Source organism: Micrasema longulum, unplaced genomic scaffold (genome assembly GCF_059751315.1).
Source record: "Micrasema longulum isolate JH-2025_06_02 unplaced genomic scaffold, ASM5975131v1 h1tg000383l, whole genome shotgun sequence".
In the NCBI taxonomy this organism is placed as follows: domain Eukaryota; kingdom Metazoa; phylum Arthropoda; class Insecta; order Trichoptera; family Brachycentridae; genus Micrasema; species Micrasema longulum.
Genome location: NW_028277584.1, coordinates 982,220 through 1,002,721, shown reverse-complemented (window position 1 = coordinate 1,002,721; position 20,502 = coordinate 982,220). Strand labels below are relative to the sequence as shown.

Genomic DNA, 20,502 nt, shown 5'->3' with positions numbered 1-20,502 from the left:
TTTACACATATAATATTTATAGGTTGATACTAAGTCCCTGCTAAAAAAAAATAATATAAATTTACATTGTTCGATCATAGTTTCGAGGAATTTGAATGTTCCCAACAAACTTACATTAATATCCTCTTTTTTGTTTACAAAATTAACAAAAAAAATTGTGATGGAATCTAATTTTTTTCATTCCATTTGTAATAATATTTGAACTCTTAGTTTATGACATTTTAAAATAAAAAATGTGTTTTAAATATAAAACAGAACGCACATACATAAATACAAATAAGATGTTGATTCAGTAATTAATAATAATAATGATTTATTGGCATAACAATTCTTACAATCTACTACATTTTTGTGACAATAGCTTCTCTGGATACATGTTAATTCGGCATTGTCTCATAATATTGATTTAATGAGATAATCTGCAAGTATGCATTCGATGTGTGTGCCGCGCAACGATGCCGCCTCGGCCGTGAAATCGGTTTGAAAGTACAGAAAATTATATATTTCCATGCTAAAAAATGGTTTGCACTTCTAAAATCGCGATACTCGGCTCTTTTAAAACAGACATTGTTGTATCTAGCTTATATTGGACCCAGGGTGTAATAAGTTCTTGGTTTTTGATTAATACACAGCGCAATCTTTTAATGGTTTCTGCAGTGCGATTCTGAATGCTCTCTAGGGGTAAAGAAAGCGCAAGTATTTCTACCTTGGAGTTTGTTCGGAATCATACTGCTGGTCATTATTGTAGTATTATAGTTGGAAAATTTATATAGCGCCATTTTTGGACTTGACCCTAGTATGTGTACATATTCCTAATGTATAAACTCGTAAAATGTATTCTTCGGCACAGGATTTCCCAGTGAGGAATACATTATAATCAAATCATGTGCATTCTTATATGAATTTAATACTTAATAAATAAATAAAATATCTCGGTAAAACACAGACGGTCGCTGTACATTTTACGAAATGCCATTTGAATTCTATTTTACCGTTTAGATGAACAATCAGTTTTTTTAAATTGTGTCTCCTGAGCTGTGGTGAATGGGCCATTTGATCTTATGTACTGCGAACTTTATACTAGGGTGACTATCCAGCTCAGGTCACATATTGTCACCCTAACTTGTAAAACTCATAAGTTCACAAATGGTACCAGGTGTATGCGTAAGTTTTTGCGGTAAAGAAAACACGTAATTTTCAAGGGAAATTTATTTTCTGTTTATTCAAAATATTGGCCATCGGCTTCTAAACACTTCCCAAATCTTTCAGGTAAGTTATGAACACCATGCCAGAAAAACTGTTTGTCTTTAGCGGTAAACCATTCGTCGAGCCATTTTCCAACTTCCTCGAAATTGCTGAAGCGCTGCTCTGCGAGCGCGTGCCCCATTAATGCAAAGAGGTGATAGTCAGATGGCGCCAAGTCTGCGAAGTATGGCGGGTGCGGAAGGATGTCCCATCCAAGCAATTTCAAGGTGTCTTTCACTGGTTTGGCTGTGTGAGACGGCACATTGTCGTGTAACAAAATCACTTTGGCATGTCTTCTGGCCCATTCCGGTCGTCTTTCAATTAATATGTGATATAAATTAATCGATTTTTGGTGATAATGTTGTGCGTCAATGGTTTCGCCGGGCTTTAAGAGTTCATAATACACAATACCGCTCTGGTCCCACCAGACACGAAGCATGGTCTTCTTGCTGAAGCGATTTGACCTTGGTGTTGAAAAACCGGCTTTGCCAGGTGACAGCCACGATTTGCTCCGCTTCGGGTTTTCAAAATAAATCCATTTTTCGTCACCCGTTATAATTCGGTACAAAAAAGGTTTTTTTTCGTGGGGTTGAAGCAGCATTTCACAAGTGACTTTATGATTTTCTATTTGCTGTTCATTAAAACGAAATTTGTTGATCTTCCCCATTGCTTGTAAACGTGTGCTGATTGTTTCTTGTGACACATTTAATGCTTTTGCCTATTGCTGTTGAGTTTGAGTTGGGTCATCATCCAGTAACACCTGCAATTGCTCATCTTCACATTTTTGTGGTCTCCAGAGCGCCACTGTCTTTTACATTGAAATCACCGTGTTTAAATTGTCCAAACCATGTTTCACATGTTCTAATCGATGGAGCGTGTTCACCATATGTTTCTACCGGCAAACGATGACTTTCCACAGTCTTTTTCTTTTGATTAATAAGAAAAGCAATACGAGCCGCAAATGTTCTTTTTCAGGCACAAACTTCAACATGATCACTGAACGCTACAATGCGGACACTATTGTTTGGCGGACTCGCCTTGTGTGTGTTTGTAGGTTGATATCAGACGAACAAACTGATGAAGTGTCAAATTCATATGCTGCGTACTGTTCGGTGGCGTCATCTCTTAGTGAAACCGGAAAAGACTTATGCATACACCTAGTAAAAATAATATTTTGGCATTTTCCATTAGGACTTATAAATCTATATGTATGTAAAACTTGTAAATTTGTACAGTGTACCATTATTTGTAAAATAATGTCGGTATAAAAAAATCTTTGTTACCATTTGCTACTCAAGGAAAAACTGTTTTCACTCTCCGCTGAACAAAAATAACTTTGGACTTAGGAGTTTTACATGTTAAGCCGACGATATGTAATCTCGGAGTGAGTGCTGATCGGACTGCCTGATCGGAATCGTTGAATATCTTTATGCTGCTCAGAGTGGCCAGAGAGTTCCTTCCTTTGCCGCATTTATGGGTACATATAGAACTGTGTAATCTAAAGCCCTCCCTGTGATCGCTGGAGTCCTTCCGATAGTTTTCGAGACAAGTGAGATGATTGTAAGTTTCAAACGTACTAAGTTTAAATGCTTATAATCGGGATGTGTGTGCGGAGATGGCCTTTAATCGGTTCTGTATGCTACATTGATTCATGTTACTCAAGTGAAATGTGGATCTGATGCTCTGTGAGATAAAAGATTTCAGTAAAATTAAAGTTGTATGCAAGATTAAAGAGTAAAAAATGGTCTAAGGGCCATAATGACCGCATCGATTACGCCACGGTAGCTATTTTTTTGATCGGCACACACGTCCAAATGTTCTTCAATTAACTTTTAAAATACATTATTTTGTTAAATGAATAGTTATTTTATACATTTGAAACTAAGTGTATTTTAGGGATAAAAAACAGATTTAAATTCCTAAAAATACTTCAAATGGCTAATACATTGCGATTTAGATACATCATCCAAGTGCACAAATCGGTTTATGCATTGTAGATGAAGCAAATAAATGTGTAATCATTGAAATTTGTGAGGTAAAGAAAATACTAAAAATAATATTGTCACCCTAACTTGTAAAATGTCCATAAATGGTAAAAAATGGATACTTTGGCATTTTTTGTTAGGACTTCAAATAATCTATAATGTGTGTAAAATTGAAATATTTGCAGTTTTCCATTATTTAAAAAAATGCATTAAAAAAATCTTTACTACCTCGCTACTGAAATAATGGCTGTTTTTACCCTCCCCTGAACAAAAGTACGTTCAGGATTTACGAGTTATACAAGTTAGGATGACGAAATGCATTATACAGAAAAGTTTTTCCCACTAAAATTATCTTAAACAATAATGGGTACTTTCACTGTTATATATCTATGCCTAATATTGTCAAGAATGCTTCTTGTAATAGTAAGGCAGTTTTTACATAATCTTTATCAATTTCAGTAGTCTTTCATCACAACATTACAAATTGTACCTATGTGCATTTATTATTAAACAATTTATAAAATAATAATTTTTATTTGATCATTTTTAAGGGCAGAATATGTTCAACGTATGACTTGAAAATACATACAGTTTGTACATTATGAACACCATTATGACAACATTTCACCTGTCTGTATTGAATTATTGAAATCTAATCCGAGACAAATCTAAATTATACACGAGGATTTATAAAATAACATGTTCATTTAATAGAGGTAAACAATTTTTGTTTTTTTATACTTTCAATAGGTATGTTTATATTATAAAACTACCTATGACGATTTACTTCTAATTTATAAATTAATTTCAAGGCATTCTCAAAAATCTAATGGATTTCTTTTCACAATCTTAAGAGGAGCTCATCTATTACTTGATAAGGGTTAGGTACCTATCTATTTTACTATAAAATGTTCTTATCGAGACATTAGATGCGCAATAGGACCGAAAGATTACCCTAATATTATTGCTGTATTAGTGGGGATTTATGAAATGTGACAACAATATTCATTTGTATGTAGTGCCTCTTAATTAAATGATAACATTGCTTTTAAATTAAAGTAGTAAAACTACTAGTTTTTCATATAAATAGCATTTACTGATACAAAATTCATTATAACTATGCTAAATTTACTCATATATCTATATACGAAACCTAACAATACTGAAGGCTTAACATTGAAAGTATTCTCTGTTAAAGGTAAGCATAAAGCTTAAAGTAACAATAATGAACAGTTATTTGATATCACAGAAAGTTGTAACGCGTGATGGTAATACATACATATTATACATACTGCCGTGCAGTTACTCATACTGTTATTACATTGTCAATGAATGCCTGTCTTTTTATCACCGGAGCGTTGAGGTTATTTCATTTGATAACATGTTCTGTTGGCTCGCATTCTGCTTTGTACATTGCTGAAATAAACGACAAAGCATTATTATAGTGTCACAAACATATCTGTACAACAAAATAAAAAAACAATATCATTTGTCAGATTCTATTCAGTTACGAGTATGATATGGCCGTCGATTGTATTAATAGGTCGATGGTCGTCAATATATAAAATTAATACTAGGATATGGTTATAAGGTTATACGAGTATATAATACGAGGTATATTCAGAAAGTTAGTTCACTTAGACAGGTTAAACAGAACAAGAACATATTCAGAAAATAAACTATTGTGAAAAAATCTTTAGATTTTAAACTAATTTCCTACATAACTCCCAACAGTAAGCACCTATAGTGTTTCATAAGCTTTTGTATCCGCTTTTCATAAATGGGTGCTTGTTATGTGGTTTTCGTGTAAGAGATTTCAGAACAAAATGAGAAAGTTTTTGAAAATCCAGTTTTTAATGATCAATTTCATAAATAAGTGATTATGAAATTTGGAAAGATTCTATAGATAGAGCTGAAATGTAAACTTTCTATTAAATTATTTTTAATGTGTATTTTACCATTTGTTTCTTTTCCCACGCTTTCATGGCGTTTTTGTATTTTTCAAATTCATGACACCAATCTGCATAAATCTTCTTATATTCGTGTGTTTTATTTGGATGAGAGCACCTGAAAAAAGATATATATTGTTAGGTGATATTTATTTTTAAACATTTTTTGGATATCTATGAATTTAATTTTCACCTGTGAGAATCTACTTCAATATTGTATGATGCGATTAGTGTTGGTCCCATTAAACATTCATATCTTCCGCCATCAGCTTCTGTCACTGACAATATTACTAGACCATTCTCTATTGTTTGGATTATTCTATCAGACCTGTAATAAACATTAAAAATATATAGCACTGCTCAAATGGTTCAACTGACACCATTTTTATTTCCTCCTATTATTCGTCAATGCACTTGGAATGTGAAAATATGATAATTACTCATGTTTCCTTACACTGGACTGAATTCTGTGACTCATCGATCAATTTGAGCAATAGTGTTAAAGTAAATATATGGTTGTGGCAATGATAATCTATAAACGTCAATTACAGCATAAGGGTCCAGTGCAATTTTCACAGTCTTATTGTTCCAAATTTTAAATAAAGTTGTAAGCATAAACTAAGGCAAAGTGTGTTGAGTGCTTGTTTTTTTAATGTGTTTTCTTACCCAAATTTGATTTTGTATCGCCCCTTTTCTTTAGAGTAATGAAACCACGTGACTGTTTGTGTTTTGAAAACTTCTGGCATTTGCAGATAACTGCTCAAGTGTAAACTTTGTCCATAAGAAACAACCAGTAACTTCTTCATTACAGAGTTTTCACATAGTCCAGCGGTAGAGTTGGATGCGTCTTGCAGTAGTCCTGGCATGTACGGCTTACAGGTGTTAGTGTCTTTATCCCAACCACAATAGGGATCCAGAACGCAACGGACACAACTATCATACCTGAAATTGATTGATTGAATTGATAATGATAATGATATTCCAATCTATTCGCAAAGAGTATCATAATTTAAAATGTTATTTATATTAACAGATCTATGGATCTATGAATAATTATATTGCTTATGCACAGCTTGTTCCGAGCTGTATTGTAACTTCCATCGACAGATACAATATTCAGCGCTTCCATCCAAGAAGTAACGAGAATAAATAAACATTTTGTTTCGAGAAAAATACATAGCATAGAAAATATTTCATTACATACCTCTTTGAACAAGTGACAAGAGGTAGTTGTCGTACTCTTAAATCTGTTGCAACATACAAAGATGAATGTTCACGAGAAATTTGCAAGGCTCTTATTGGTTCACCAAATGCAACTCTCCATACATCTGCCACATTCCACTTGGATCCACCTTCGTTTGTGATCCATTGTACTATTTTGTATACATGGCCATCGTCTAAAATAGTTACAGAGATATATTACAATTAGATTAAAACAAACAGTTCTCAATTATGTAATGATGTGAACCATCTAGAAAACTACTCACTCGTTCCTGCATAAAATATGGTGTAGTGCCTATCAGCTCCGAGCATGTCTATGAAGAGCCGATCTACAACTAGTTGGGTTAGGATTATATCTCGTTTGTAGAATATCGGGGCATCGAAATCTTGGCGAACAGCTTCATCCATCAATGGATGCGATCTGAAAACAATATAAATTAAACAGTCTAAATTTGTTCCATCGGAGAGGGAAATCAAAAATGTTTTCCCTCTCTGTTGCAATAATTTTACATCTTAATAACTCCCTAGGGAGGAAATCCAGTCTGTCTATAAACATTAAGACATACTCAAAATATTGTTGAATATAAACAATAGTAATAGAAATAGTAATAAGGTATTTAAAAAAAATATAGTTAAAAATAGTCTTAAAATATTGAATTATTTTATTCATATTTTTTTTTTTTTTTTAAAAAAGAAATATTTGCGTTCTTATCATTTACCCAAATATTTAATTTTGAGGGCCATTTTCAACGAGTTGTAAATAACTCACTATTAGAAAATGGGAATCAAGTTGGGGTAGAGTGGGATTCGAACCACAGACCTTTGGTCCGTGAGTCCGAGACACTAGCCACAGGACCACAACCCGATTCTATATATTTTTACGCCCTCATGGTGTAGTGGTCAGCGCGTTAGCCTACCATACAAGAGGTCGGGTTCGATTCCCGACATGGTTGACTTAAAATATTTATTCAAAAAGGTGTTTTTACACTATATTTCACAGTTCCTGGACTGGTACCTGAAGCGTAAGACTGATCATCTTACCTTCATGTAACAAAAGTGAGCAAGATACACTGCGATAGGTGTACCAATGCAATGCCCTATGCACCATTAGGTGCGGAAAGGGAATTATGATGATGATTTTTAATAAAATATTTGAGATGTTTGAACAACCTATTTTCGAATGTATTTGTGTCCTGACGAAGAGACGGGTACGTCTCGAAACCGGTAGACATAGAAAAGTCGATAAGTGGTTATATACAAATATTTAATAACATTTAGTACATTTTAAATATCTGCATATCATATAAGTGTGGAATTAAAACAAAATAATACCGCAGCTTAAAAAATAAAGTTATAATATGTTACCTTATAAAGTTAAGAACTGTGTCAGGTAAAGCTTCTGTGTCATTGACGCATGTTCCCGGCCTCGGTTCCGGAACCTTATTCCTCAGGACTGGAAGCCACGCGGAATTGGAAGATGCCTGGTCCTTGAATTTACCAGAGAATGCCTCTTGAATGTTGCTCATGGAGAAGCTGCATATAGCTGACCCCACCAGACCATCGCTGGATCCCGTGGTGAAGGCGGCGTAAAACCTGCTGTTGTCATCTGGCATTTGGAATACACTCTCTGAAAAAATAAAATAATAAATATTAGATTCACCATTATCATTTACCTATCCGTAGTGATGCATAGAGCACTGCATTGGTACTTCAATTGCAGAATCAGTATTATTTTTATCCATATCTGGATTATTTTTGTTACATGGAATTTAAAAGTGAGCAGTATTAAGATTTAGGTGTCAGTCAAAGAATAATGAAATATTGTGGTGTAGCTTTTAAAGACTGTGGTAAATATTTTTTTTGCGTTCGGTGATGTAACATCGTGTTACCACAAGCAAAAGACGGAATATTCAAAATTTCAGACATTTAAAAAAACCACGGAGACAAATAATTCCCTTTCCATAATTTATAAAAATAAACATACAATTTAGCCCTATTATAGCAAAATAACTTAAAAATCATAAATACGCCGGTCACCTTACGTGCGTGCGTACATCCCCCATCACTGTCAATAACCGACTGAATCTCTTCTCATAAACACCGGCCACAGAACAGCGTCTCTGTATTTCTTGTTATGAATTCTATATTCGTGCTTTCTCTTATACATATTTATTGCTGTATTGGTGTCACATTCAATGATAAACATTTTTTGTATTAGATTCAGCACAGTTATACAAATTTTATTTTCCAAATCCGGTGTGAAAATGTCCACTTGAAGATTACAAAAAAGATAACTTTACCATTTAAAAAAATAAGACAGATATATTGTATAAAGTCTCGTATCGTATGTAGACTAGTGTGACATCACAGCCACATACAGAGTTGTGAATATTTAATGTAAACCTTCCCAGAAATCGAACCCGGGACCTCAAGTATGACAGGCGAATGCGCCAACCAATACACTACGAGGCAGATTTATTCCCACTCGGTTTCCTTATTCAGGATTTTTACCTGAGCGTAATCATCGAGTCAAAAGCACTCGTCCACGAACTGAATACACAGAACTGTATTCATAATCCGTCCAGAAACACTGTCAATTATTCACAATGTGTATATTTTGGCTTCATAATAGGCCAGGCCAAGCGACTCAATTAATATAATGAACATGGGCTTGAAAAAATAACATAAAATTATTGTTTTGATTTTACCAGAAACAAGCAGAGAAAAAAAAGACAATAATTTTCAACTTTTTATCTGTTTTCTTTCATTCCAATTTGGAAGTTATTGTGATTGCTTAGTGTTGATTGGCGGCCTCCGTGTTGAAGACGCTTGACTCACGCACGGAAGGTTCCAGGTTCGATTCCCGGTGAGAACACAAAAATTAAAATGTGATTTTTCTTAAGCCTGGGTGTTCTGTGATGTAATTCACCACTGCAGTTGGGCCTCCTGGCCTGTTGTGGTGCAAAAAAGAATAATAATAAAGTGGCATTGATTATATCTAGAGGTAAAAAATAATACCGATCACAAAGGGTCTACGCATAATTTTTGCGCAGTTCCTGCAAAAAGTTTGAGCCCATTTTTGGTCAGAAAATGAAAATTATGTTGAGGAAGACTGGAGAGCTAACCTTGGATATCAAATTCAGAGTCTACAATACTACCACGGAGCCATAACTCAACCCATTACAAAATAAATGAATTAGGACATACATATTTTATGTAGGTTAAGGCTGCTTAACCTAATTTTTGAAATAAATGTGATATCTGACATTGTGTTTGTCGCAATAATATTCTTATTTTTTTATATAAGGCATTAAGTCAAATGTTGACAGTAACAAGTCGCAAATATTTTGCTCTGTTAGTGATGGGTGGTATTAATTTTTACATAATTAAGATTTGAAAAAACCTTTTTACAAACATATGTTGATTCGAAACTACTTAAGAACTGCAATGTCAGGTCAGTTATCACAGTAAAGTCTTCTTTTGATACCAATTTACAGAAATCTGCAAAATCTTCCGAATAATGTTGTAGTTTCGAAGATAATTTTTCTGCAAATATGTTTTTTTAGGGCAAAATGGTTTTATAGTTTAGTGAGTTCTTGGTTGGTTTAATTGGCAGTTAAGCTAATTATTTCAATCAAACTGATTATAAAAGGATTGATAAAAATCTGTATATTTCGTGTCTTAATGTGGGCCATTTAAAATTCGTAGGCGGGCTACAATGTGACCCGCGGGCCCGGGGATGAGCAGCCTTGATGGAGATCAACAAAACGGAAACTCACGGATCTCGTCAAAATAGAACGGAAACTCTCCCGGAATGCTGCAGTTCAGCCTGGCCTTCAGATAGGTTGCCCAGTTTTGGCTGAGGATGTGCTTCCCGCCCGTGTCTCGCTTGCACACGCGCGCCACGCGTGAGTACACGGCCTTACCGCAGTTCATGTATTCCACAGCCGTCTCACGGAAAAACATGAATACGTACTGCCCGCTGTCGAACGAGCCCACGAAGTTGGTTTCTGTGGAAGAAAAAAAAAATTCATTTTATGAAGAGAAGTAATAAATACAGTTAGGAAAATAAAGCTAGGGTGCTTTGGACATTTTATAAGGGAAAAGAAATGCGAAATAGTCCGTATCGTATTGCGAAGGAAAGTTAAAAGAAAACGCAGTATAGGAAGACGACGTATCTCCTGGCTTGAAAACTTAAGAAAGTGGTTTCACTGTAGCCTAAAATCCTTATTTAGAGTAAAATAAGATATTTCATTTTGATAGTCAACTTCCACCGTGCAGTGGAACCATAAGAAGAATAATAAAATTAATAAATCCATAAATTAGCCACTAATGTAATTGTAGACGAAGAACTAAAACTTGTAAAAAATTGTAGTCAACATGGACATAATACGAGAATATCAGTAAACACCATATACAACTTTCTAAAACAAGACAAGGACAATTAAGACTAATGAACTAGGGACTGAAATTATACAATAAACTACCAGACAAAACTAAACAAAAGACTCAGAAAAACTTTTCAAAAGATATAAAAAATATTATTTTGAACAACAGAGTATGAATAAAAAATGTTTATATTATTTTTTGTAAAATTAATATAATAATCCGTAAGGGTTTATAAACAAATTTTCAAATAAAAAAAAAAAAAGAAGAATATAATAATTATATTAGCCTATCGAAATGTTCACGCTTTACACGTATCGACCGTGTTCAGGACACAGGTTTTAAACCACAATTACAAACGAAACGTCTATTGACTTGAATCCTTTTGCCAGAATGTATGTAAGTCTTACGCAATTGGTATTAAACACATTTGCAATAATGAAAACGCTTTTTTCTAGAATTGTGGTTTGAAACCATTGTCCTGAACACGGTCCATATGTTACACGCGTGTTACACACATGTAACACATACGTTCCATATATGCTTCACACGTATTGAACTAATTAAAACCAACCAGTTTGGGTATATTTTATACAAAGTGTATGTACCAGGGGCGTGAGGTGGGGTTTTTGATTAGGGAAGCAATTAATATATAAGTAATTGGTACATAATAATATACACTGCCCTTGAGAAATTAAAGGCAAACTAAATACTTTATACATATGATTAGAAATAGTAACAATAATTTTACATATCTAGTAATAAATTGTAATAAAAAATCAACCAACTTCACTATAATATATACTATAATAAATAACTGCGAAGTATTTTGTGGCGTTATATTTTATTTGACTAAAATGCAGTGTAACCAAAATATATATTATCTTGTTAAAAAACATGACTTTTTAACGAAAAAGAATATGTCATTATTTGAACCCGAAAAATCAACATATGTAGTAGATTATAAACTTTTTTCTTATAAAAATCAACATTATATTGATGTAATGTTTGAATTAAATTCTAGATTTTACCTTGTATTTCTACTATATCACAAAATGACGATTAAACTGTTATTTCCAGCGCCAAAATACCAAAATCGCATCTCTGTGCTGTGCTGCGCGGCGCGGCGCGGCGCGGCGTTGCGTTCGCGTCGTGTGTAAACGTAATAGTTCTACATTATCTCTGGTGTAAACTACATGGAAAATAATGTATTGAAATGTTTCGACTGCTTCCGTTGCCTAGTGAGAATTGAAGTCTGCGCCTGCGCCCGGACTGCGCGTTCAGTACGGCGCTGGAACGGAATTTCGAATATGCTTCCATCGCGATCATTCTTTAAATCGATACCCAGCCAGCCGGTAGCAAGTACTCGCCGGTCAGTACGCGCATGACAGCGCTGGTAAATGGATGTATTGGAGGATACGTTGCTTTTTAACATATTTTTATAAGGCGATAGTAAAATTCCTTTACAATTTATCTCAATTATTAATCAAATTATTATTACATAATTTGTTAATAGTAATTTAAATGTTGGGTATTATGACTGATAATTAATTTATTAAATATGCTATTTTATAAACATTATTTGCCAAAATGTTCCATGCGTTCTATGAACGGACCGCGCATGGTATGTACCAAAAAACAGAAGATAGCAATTAAGTTTATTACATAGTAAAAAGATGAAATAACATTTTTTACTGAATTTGTATTAGTTAGAAAGGTTAGAAAGAATTTAAGAATCGAATAAGCGCATTCAACGAGCAGCTTACGTGACAGTTTAGTTTTACTGTTTCAGATCCTGGCGTGAACACTCGACCGTAAATACGAGAGTGCTCTAAATAGGCACTAACTTAGCGAGTACAGCCTTATACCTAGGAAGGGCGGTTTATTTCCGCTATACTTCCTTCCGAACCGAAAAAATGTCGAGATAAGAAAACAAGAAAAGTCCGATAGCCGCATTTTATGTCATCCAGCGGCGCTACGGTCAAAAATTACAAATGTACGACTAGAAATGAAATGGCGTTTTTACGATTCAAACGTTTTATTCGCGAAGCGAAATAAATAAGTGTCCCGTTTTTATTGCGATTTTTTAGAGAATTCTCACGAATGAATGTCTTCGGAAATTATTTAGTTTCCGTTGTTTTTATGAGAAATATTTTTACAGCGAATAGTCATGGTCGCTTGTCACGCGGGAAATTTCAATGGAATCTGTTTTTACGTAAAATGTTTTTCTCAGTGTTGATTAATTTTATTTTATATATACGAAACAAATTTATTTCGTGTATTTATATTATATTAAATTCAACATGTAACTTAGTGTAGCCGGCTTCGCAAATTGTACTTAATCAATTAATATCTTGGCAAATGCTATGAATATTAATTATCATCAAATCTTCGAGTAAACCTTAACCTTAACATAAAAGAAAAAAAATATATCGCATTTAGGTAACTTTACACACAATATTTTGTCAATTAGGATGTCCTAAAATGACACTGAACTTTGTGAATGAATGAACTTTTTTTAATGACGTCACAAGTTCTTTAAAATCAACCAATGATAGAGTATTATGATAGATTTCCAGTTTCCGGGAAGCTAACTCACCAATCAGGACAACTCACCTAAGATAACTAGTGACGTCACGGAGTAATTAAAATTACAAAACTTAAAAAATCGTAGCGAAGATAACACGATACATATTTTTTTTTAGTCCACCGAATTTCCTCATAAGTTGCCGACAAGAGTTAGAAGAGGAAATAATAATATATTTGATTTAATAACTTTTTTAAAAAAGGTTTATTTATTTTTTATAAAACTGACCATTAATTTAATTTATAATTACTTAGATACTTCGGTACGTATATTTATTACCAAGGAATCTAAACACTACAAGAGTATGTTAATTGAATATGCAGTGTCCTTTGGTTAGGTTAGTCTTCATCTAACATCTAATTTAATTTATAGTTTGTAAAGGACCTTCATTAATATTATAATGTCGGTACTGTTGGGTCCTATATTTAGAGTATTCTATTATTCCAATGTACCTATAATAACCTTTACTTTCATAAGTCTCTCAATGAATTAATGATAAATAATTACAGAGGACTGTTTCCAAGTACAAATTATGGTCCTGTGTTGTCCCGGACAGTCCGACATTGGTGTGGGGGTCAGGAAATATTTCTCCTCAATACCGTATACATTAAATATAGAGGACATAGATCAAATGACAGAGAAAATAATTACTTCAAGGGCGTAATTACTAATCACTTGTACTTAATCATTTAAATATAGGTTATTGTATTCTATAATATTCTGTTTCGCCTACACTGGAATTATATAAATCTATTTTATTTATTTATATTAATATACATTTTTACAATAATTTAAATCCCACCAAGCCATTTCCTGTGGCTTGTTGGTGAAATACTAATATTATAAATGCGAAAGTGTGTTTGCTTGTGTGTCCTTCACGTTTCAACGGAGAGACCGATCGGTATGATTTTTTGCACAGGTATAGCCGGAAAAATAGGAAATAAAATAGACTACTTATTTTTTACCCCGAACGTTACAAAAATACACTAAAAAAGATTCAAATAAAGTAATAATGAACAACATTATTTGAAAAATAAGTAGGCGGTAAGGTGGGATGTCAAAAATAATAAATTTGAAATTAATCAAAAATATTTTGAGTTTGTCCAAATTTTTGTAGACAAGGACTGCATTCAACTCCCTGGGGAGCTGTTAATATTAACAGTTCTTCGGACACATAGCTAGACGTAACCCAGAAAATCAGAGGCAGAGCTGCAGCTCGATGGATCGACCAGGCGAAAACAACCTCACGGGCGACCCTGTATGGAGCTGTGGAGAGGGTCCAGAGCCGTGAAGAGTGGAGACGCTTTGTCAGTGGAATGGCTGGTGAGAGTACCAATGATCACGACAGAGAAGAAGAAGTTGGAAGACCAAGCTGCTTTCAATCCCGATAAAATCTTTCATTCCATCGTGAATTTTTTTATCGATAAACGACACAACTAATTTATTACCTAAAAATAATTTCTCCTGAATGCCACGTGAGCGAAGCCGCGAGTAAAAGCTAGTACTCTATATCGCTATCCCAAAGCAACAGTGAGATAAACCCGAAATTTCTGATTTTAAGATACACGTGCAGATATGTTCATAACTTAAATAAATCAATGTTTTCAAATAATAAAATATTGAAGTTAGATAGTTAACCTATGTAAAAATATAGTATTTCACAATCTACTTTAAATAATTAAATTCCGTCAGACCCTTCGCACACCTCAAAGTCGATTATCTGAGAATAGGTTTTTTAGAGATATAATATCACTGTTGCTTTGGGCTAGCGATATACAGTTTGGACGCGTCACACCCCACTCCCCACATTTTCCGCAATTTTGCGTAGTTTTCGAGTTAAGATTTTTAAAATAAGTTTTTGAAAATTTTCGGTTTTAATTTGAAAAAATTTAATTTCTGAAAGTTTTTTTTCAAGATTATTATTTGTAACTCATTTTTTAAAAATTGTACTCTTACACATAAAATAATCAGCTTCGTAACATTAATGGAAGCTACAAACGTTTTGACCTAAAATGCAAAATTTAAGTTCGAGCGAGTCAGACCTGAACTTTCAACTTAAAAATAAAAATCTAAAAGGGAAATTTCTTAGTTTATGAGTAACTTAAAAAAGTTTACAAGAGTTGGTCTCTTTTTTTGGAGAGTTATAGTTATTACCTTAGAGTATATACATAACATTTACTAGATGTATAAAAGTAGATTTGTATAGAATAAAAAAAACATGTACCATTTATGAAATATATTTATGGAATATTCATCATTATCAACATAATATATTTATATATATTATGTTGATAAAATTACATATTCTACTATATATGTAGATGTGTTACTATTATTACTTTATTGTATTATTTTGTATTTATTTTTACTTTAAATTAATTACCGAATTGAATTATAAAATTACTATAAATTATTAATAACATATTGCCATGTAGGTAGATATAACTTTTCTGCGTTCCGTTTTTCGACATGTATGAATTTTTATTGTTTATATTTTTCTATTATGATTTTGTATTTTGTTTTGATTATTTTGTATATTGTTTAATATGTTAATATGTGTTTTTGATTTATATATAGAAGAGTCCCGACTTAACACGGAATTTTCTAACAAGTCGGGGCATAAAAAAATATAATTGTGCTCTATGCTAAAATTGTGTATTTTGTAAAAAAAGAAAAGAAAAAAAAGCGATTCCTCTGACTTTTCTCTGGTTATTTAATAGTATACCGAAGGATTAAATAAATAAATAAACAGCAAATAGATAGGAATGAAGCGTCCTTTTTTTATCGAAGGATTGAATCTCAAACTTGTATTAATTACTTTCGGAGAACACGTATAGTTTTCCATGCAAAGTCCTACTGCGAACGTATTCAATAGGCCGCGTTCGCCGAGGACTTGTCAATTTCGTATTCGTATAGGAAGGTACCGATGTCGAGTGACTACAGTCCGTACAGTAAATCGGTTTCCGCATGTAATCCGCTTACACGGATTTACCGTCGAATTACTAACACCTCCCGGCAAAGCTTCGAAGTAAAACAGGAAAAAGATTTTACAAACACGTGCATTCGGCAAAAAATAATTATCTCTTGGAAACCGTACGATTACCTTGTTAGTGGCGACATTCTGACACATTGTTGCGTGTAATCTGTTATCTTAAACACGTTGAAACATGAATCGGACTGTAATACCCTTCGTACAGTAATTAATTTGGAGGCGGTCGACGGACATTTTTGTATTTCTGTGATTCTCCCGTGTTTTTAAAATGCTTCAAAATATTAAATAAATATAATGGTGTGTCAGTAGGAGGTGCACGGTTTGCATCGTGCGCCATTTTTTGTCTGTCGAATTTAGAAATGTAATATGTCGATATAATGTGGACCTTCCAAGCAATCGAACCCGAGGTCTTAAGCATGGTAAGCGAACGCACCAACCACTACACTACAAGGCTCAGTTATCGCCACTCGATTGCCTTGTTCATGATTTTTATCTGAGAGTAGTTATCGAGACGAAACCACTCGTGCAGGATTTGGGTTCCATTTCATATTCTTAATCCGCCCAGACAGATTAATTGAAATGAGAAGTAATATTATTAATTTAAATAGGTATATGAAATAAACGAACGCATTTGTCGTTTCGTAAATATATATTAACCCTTTTAAACCTGAATTAATTCCTGTGGATATAAAAAAAATGTATTCTCTTTGTATCTACAAAGGAATTATCAGATATTTTTATTGCTATAACTAACATAAAAATGTTTTACACCTTAGAAATTATTCAACGTTCATTTTTCTGATTATTTATAGAAAAAAATCGGGTTGTGGTCCCGTGGGTAGTATCAAAGACTACCGGATAATTTGAGATTCAAAACTCAGTTTACCTTGAAAATATATTTTATAAGGACAACAGAATTAAATTGCACACTTCAATAACTTGATAATATATATATATTTTTATTATTTTATCTTTAAAACAACATTATCTTTAGTATTTTTTGTTCGTTACATTTTTTATTTATTTTGTAAACATTTTTACTGTAAAAAAACGTCTGGACGATTCCAAATAATAAACTAAATAAAAAATTTACATTTGAATATCTAATTTTGTCGTTATTAAAAAAAAAGTTGTAAAAATACTTTGTTTTTTAATATATCAAAATACTTAGAAAAATGTGGATAAAAACAAAGTTGTCTTTTATTTATTTGATTAAAATTAAATCAATTAAAACATTCAAGCCACATTTCAAACGTATTTCTTTAAAATTAAATTGATTTTATCGACGCATATTTAGTGAACTTTTCTCCTTAAGAAAATGAATATTTGCGTCGTTTATAATTTACCCAAATATTTTGATATCGAGTTTATTAGAAAAAATGAACAGAGTTGAGAAAAACTGAATTTTGAATCTCAAACTATTCGGTAGTCTTTGATACTAGACACGGGACCACAACCCGATTTTTTTCGATGAAAAATCAACGAAATTATATTTATAAGGATGACAGAGAGTTGCTCCAATAACAAGCAAACCAGCCAATAGTCAGCTTTTAAACTAAAAAAACGAGCTTTTCTGTGTAATTTCGACTACTTACATAAGCAGAAAAACAATAGACGTATTTAGTACCAGTACAATAGACGTAAAGGTCCGTATTCTAATGGGAAGTAAAATTTATATTCAATTTTATCTAAGAAGTAAAAATGACGTAATAACTTATATTTAATGAGTTATTAATTAAAAATACTTAGTACACTTATTTGTTTGACCAATTAGCGCTTTTACCATCTAATGTACATCTTCAGACTAGTAAATATCATACAGTGTAAGGATAATTTATATAAAACTAAATATTATCTTAAGCGTAGGTACATTGGAATAATAAGGTTTGTGAAAGCAAATTATTCTACTAAATGCCAAAAGGAACACTCCCACACTACCAGCAGTCAAACTAAAGGATGGGTCGTGGGGTCAACCACAAATTCTGAATTCGGGCAAAGAAATTTCATGTTTCTGGGCCCCAAAATATTCAATATGTTACCCGAATATTACAAAACCATGACCCGAATTCTATCAAACAAATTTGTAATAAAATTTAGTTAGAGAAAAATCAGAAAACTTACTAAAATACATTCTAAAATAATAAATGGTATGTATATTGTATAACTTTATAGTAAATTAACTAGTAGGTAGTCATGTGATTGTTTATTTTTGTATAAAAATATCTGCCTTAAAACAGGTTGTACCTAGTTAGGCAGACTAGACATAATCCAGAGAAATCTATTACCCAGGTATGTATGTAGTAGATAAAGAAATTGTAATTTTTGTTAATAAACCATTATTATTATTTAAAAATAAGTTGAAAGAGATACAATTGAATTCCATTAAGATTCGTCAATAAATAATTTGAATCAAAGAACATGTTTTTATTATTTTTCTTAACATATTTAATTACAGGTTACTGACGAAGATAATTAGAATTTTCATACAAATATACACATTTTCGTAGAAAAAATATTTATTTTAATTTTTACCATTTTGAAGTGCACCCATGAAGATAGCTTTTTTAATCGCAGCCCAGTAATTAAAAGTTAAGTAGCAGCTTTTTAGTTTTGGTAGATACGTAAGTAAACCAATCTAAAATTTCGAGTAGGTATATTTGAATATGCACCCGGGACGAAAAGGTTAAATTCAGCTTCTATCTATTCAACAGAAAAAGTATAAAATATATTTTTAATGGCGCAAGAAAACTTTTGCTACCTGTTACGAACTCAACTAAAGTTTGCAAACTTTCGTAGGAAATACAGTATTTCAAAAATGTTCACGGGAGATATAAATGTATTTTTATAAATCATCGGCGCAGCGTCGGTTAAACTCAATGTGAACTATTAATATTATAGTCATCGATAAAATCTTACTTTAAAAACATAAAAAAATTAAAAATAGTAACACATGTTTTCATAACTATCATTTTAGATAAGCGAAAATACATTACAAAAAATTTTCAACCCTCAAAAGTCCGTGTTAAAAAATTTCTCAACAAACGGTGTTCTAACTTTGTGTTACACGCGAAAGACAAGATATGTTGAAATCGCCTTCATACGGTGTCCAAAAGCAGCCTCTATGCATCTCTATTGGCTGTCGGCTCCTGTGCGTTCTCTCAAATCAGATACGCATTCCGTAGTTTTGACTTAAACTGCCGACGAACAGTCGGTAGCGGACGTCCAGGACGTCGAGAACCTGATGCCTTGTAAAGTAGGCAAGCATGGTAAGGCTCTCAGGCTCTCAGGGGGCATCGGCAGTATATGGCCCAGTCAACCGTATCGCCTCTGCTAATGACAGTTGTCACCAGGGTTTGCTGCATCCGTTCTCTTATTACTCATTACTATGTTGAAAAATAGGCAGGTATTAAAAAAATAATACGGATGTTATTAGGTGTTCGTTTATCCCAAATTTAAAAATAGGCACCAAAATTAAAACAAAATGGTAAAGGTCATTCCAAAGAAACTTTTCTGCTCTACAAGATGCTGTGTTTGTTTTTACGTTACAAATATTATTTAGGAGACCACGACGCCGACAAAGCGCGTTTGCTCAGCACGAAAGAGGTCTCAGGTTGGTTTCCCGACATGGTTGACATGAAATATTTATTTAAAAAGGTGTTTTTACATTAGAATATTAACTAAAGCGTAAGACTGATCATCTTACCTTCACGTAACAAAAAAATATCAAGATAAGTTGCAATCGGTGTACCAATGCAGCCTTATGCACCATTAGGTGCGGAAAGGGAATTATGATGAGGATATTTATTTGATTACAGGCCCTTCCAAATGGAATATCAAGTAGACGAAAGTAAGCATTTTCGACATCTTTTTCTGTTCACGTTTAATCTAGTGAATAAAGCTCCAAATTATTTATATTTTTTTTTGTCGTGTTCTCTTGTTCTTTTCATTCAGAAAAATAGATAATACTTATATGTAAACACCAAATATCGTATATTATTATACTGTTTAATAATGTATTTTCGATCGAGAATGTACCCTGAATGTCACTAGTCGGCGATTGAGATCATACACCACATTTTATCTTCCAACCTTCAATAATAATATGGCTCTCTTTAATGTATAATCACGTATGTTAAG

At 32.9% G+C, this 20,502-nt stretch overlaps 1 protein-coding gene across 1 annotated transcript in view; it reads right to left on the bottom strand.

Annotated features, from left to right (window-relative positions):
• Positions 1-3,816: 3,816 nt before the first annotated feature.
• LOC148282013 (semaphorin-2A-like) overlaps positions 3,817-20,502 on the bottom strand; it is a 635,924-nt gene continuing 619,238 nt past the window's right edge. The window contains exons 6-13 of the mRNA XM_088225727.1: positions 10,180-10,410; positions 7,766-8,027; positions 6,667-6,821; positions 6,384-6,576; positions 5,846-6,121; positions 5,373-5,507; positions 5,189-5,297; positions 3,817-4,646 (exon numbers count right to left, since the gene is read on the bottom strand). Coding sequence (XP_088081853.1) covers positions 4,578-4,646; positions 5,189-5,297; positions 5,373-5,507; positions 5,846-6,121; positions 6,384-6,576; positions 6,667-6,821; positions 7,766-8,027; positions 10,180-10,410 — 1,430 coding nt within the window. The 3' untranslated portion in view covers positions 3,817-4,577. The remainder of the gene's footprint in view (positions 4,647-5,188; positions 5,298-5,372; positions 5,508-5,845; positions 6,122-6,383; positions 6,577-6,666; positions 6,822-7,765; positions 8,028-10,179; positions 10,411-20,502) is intronic.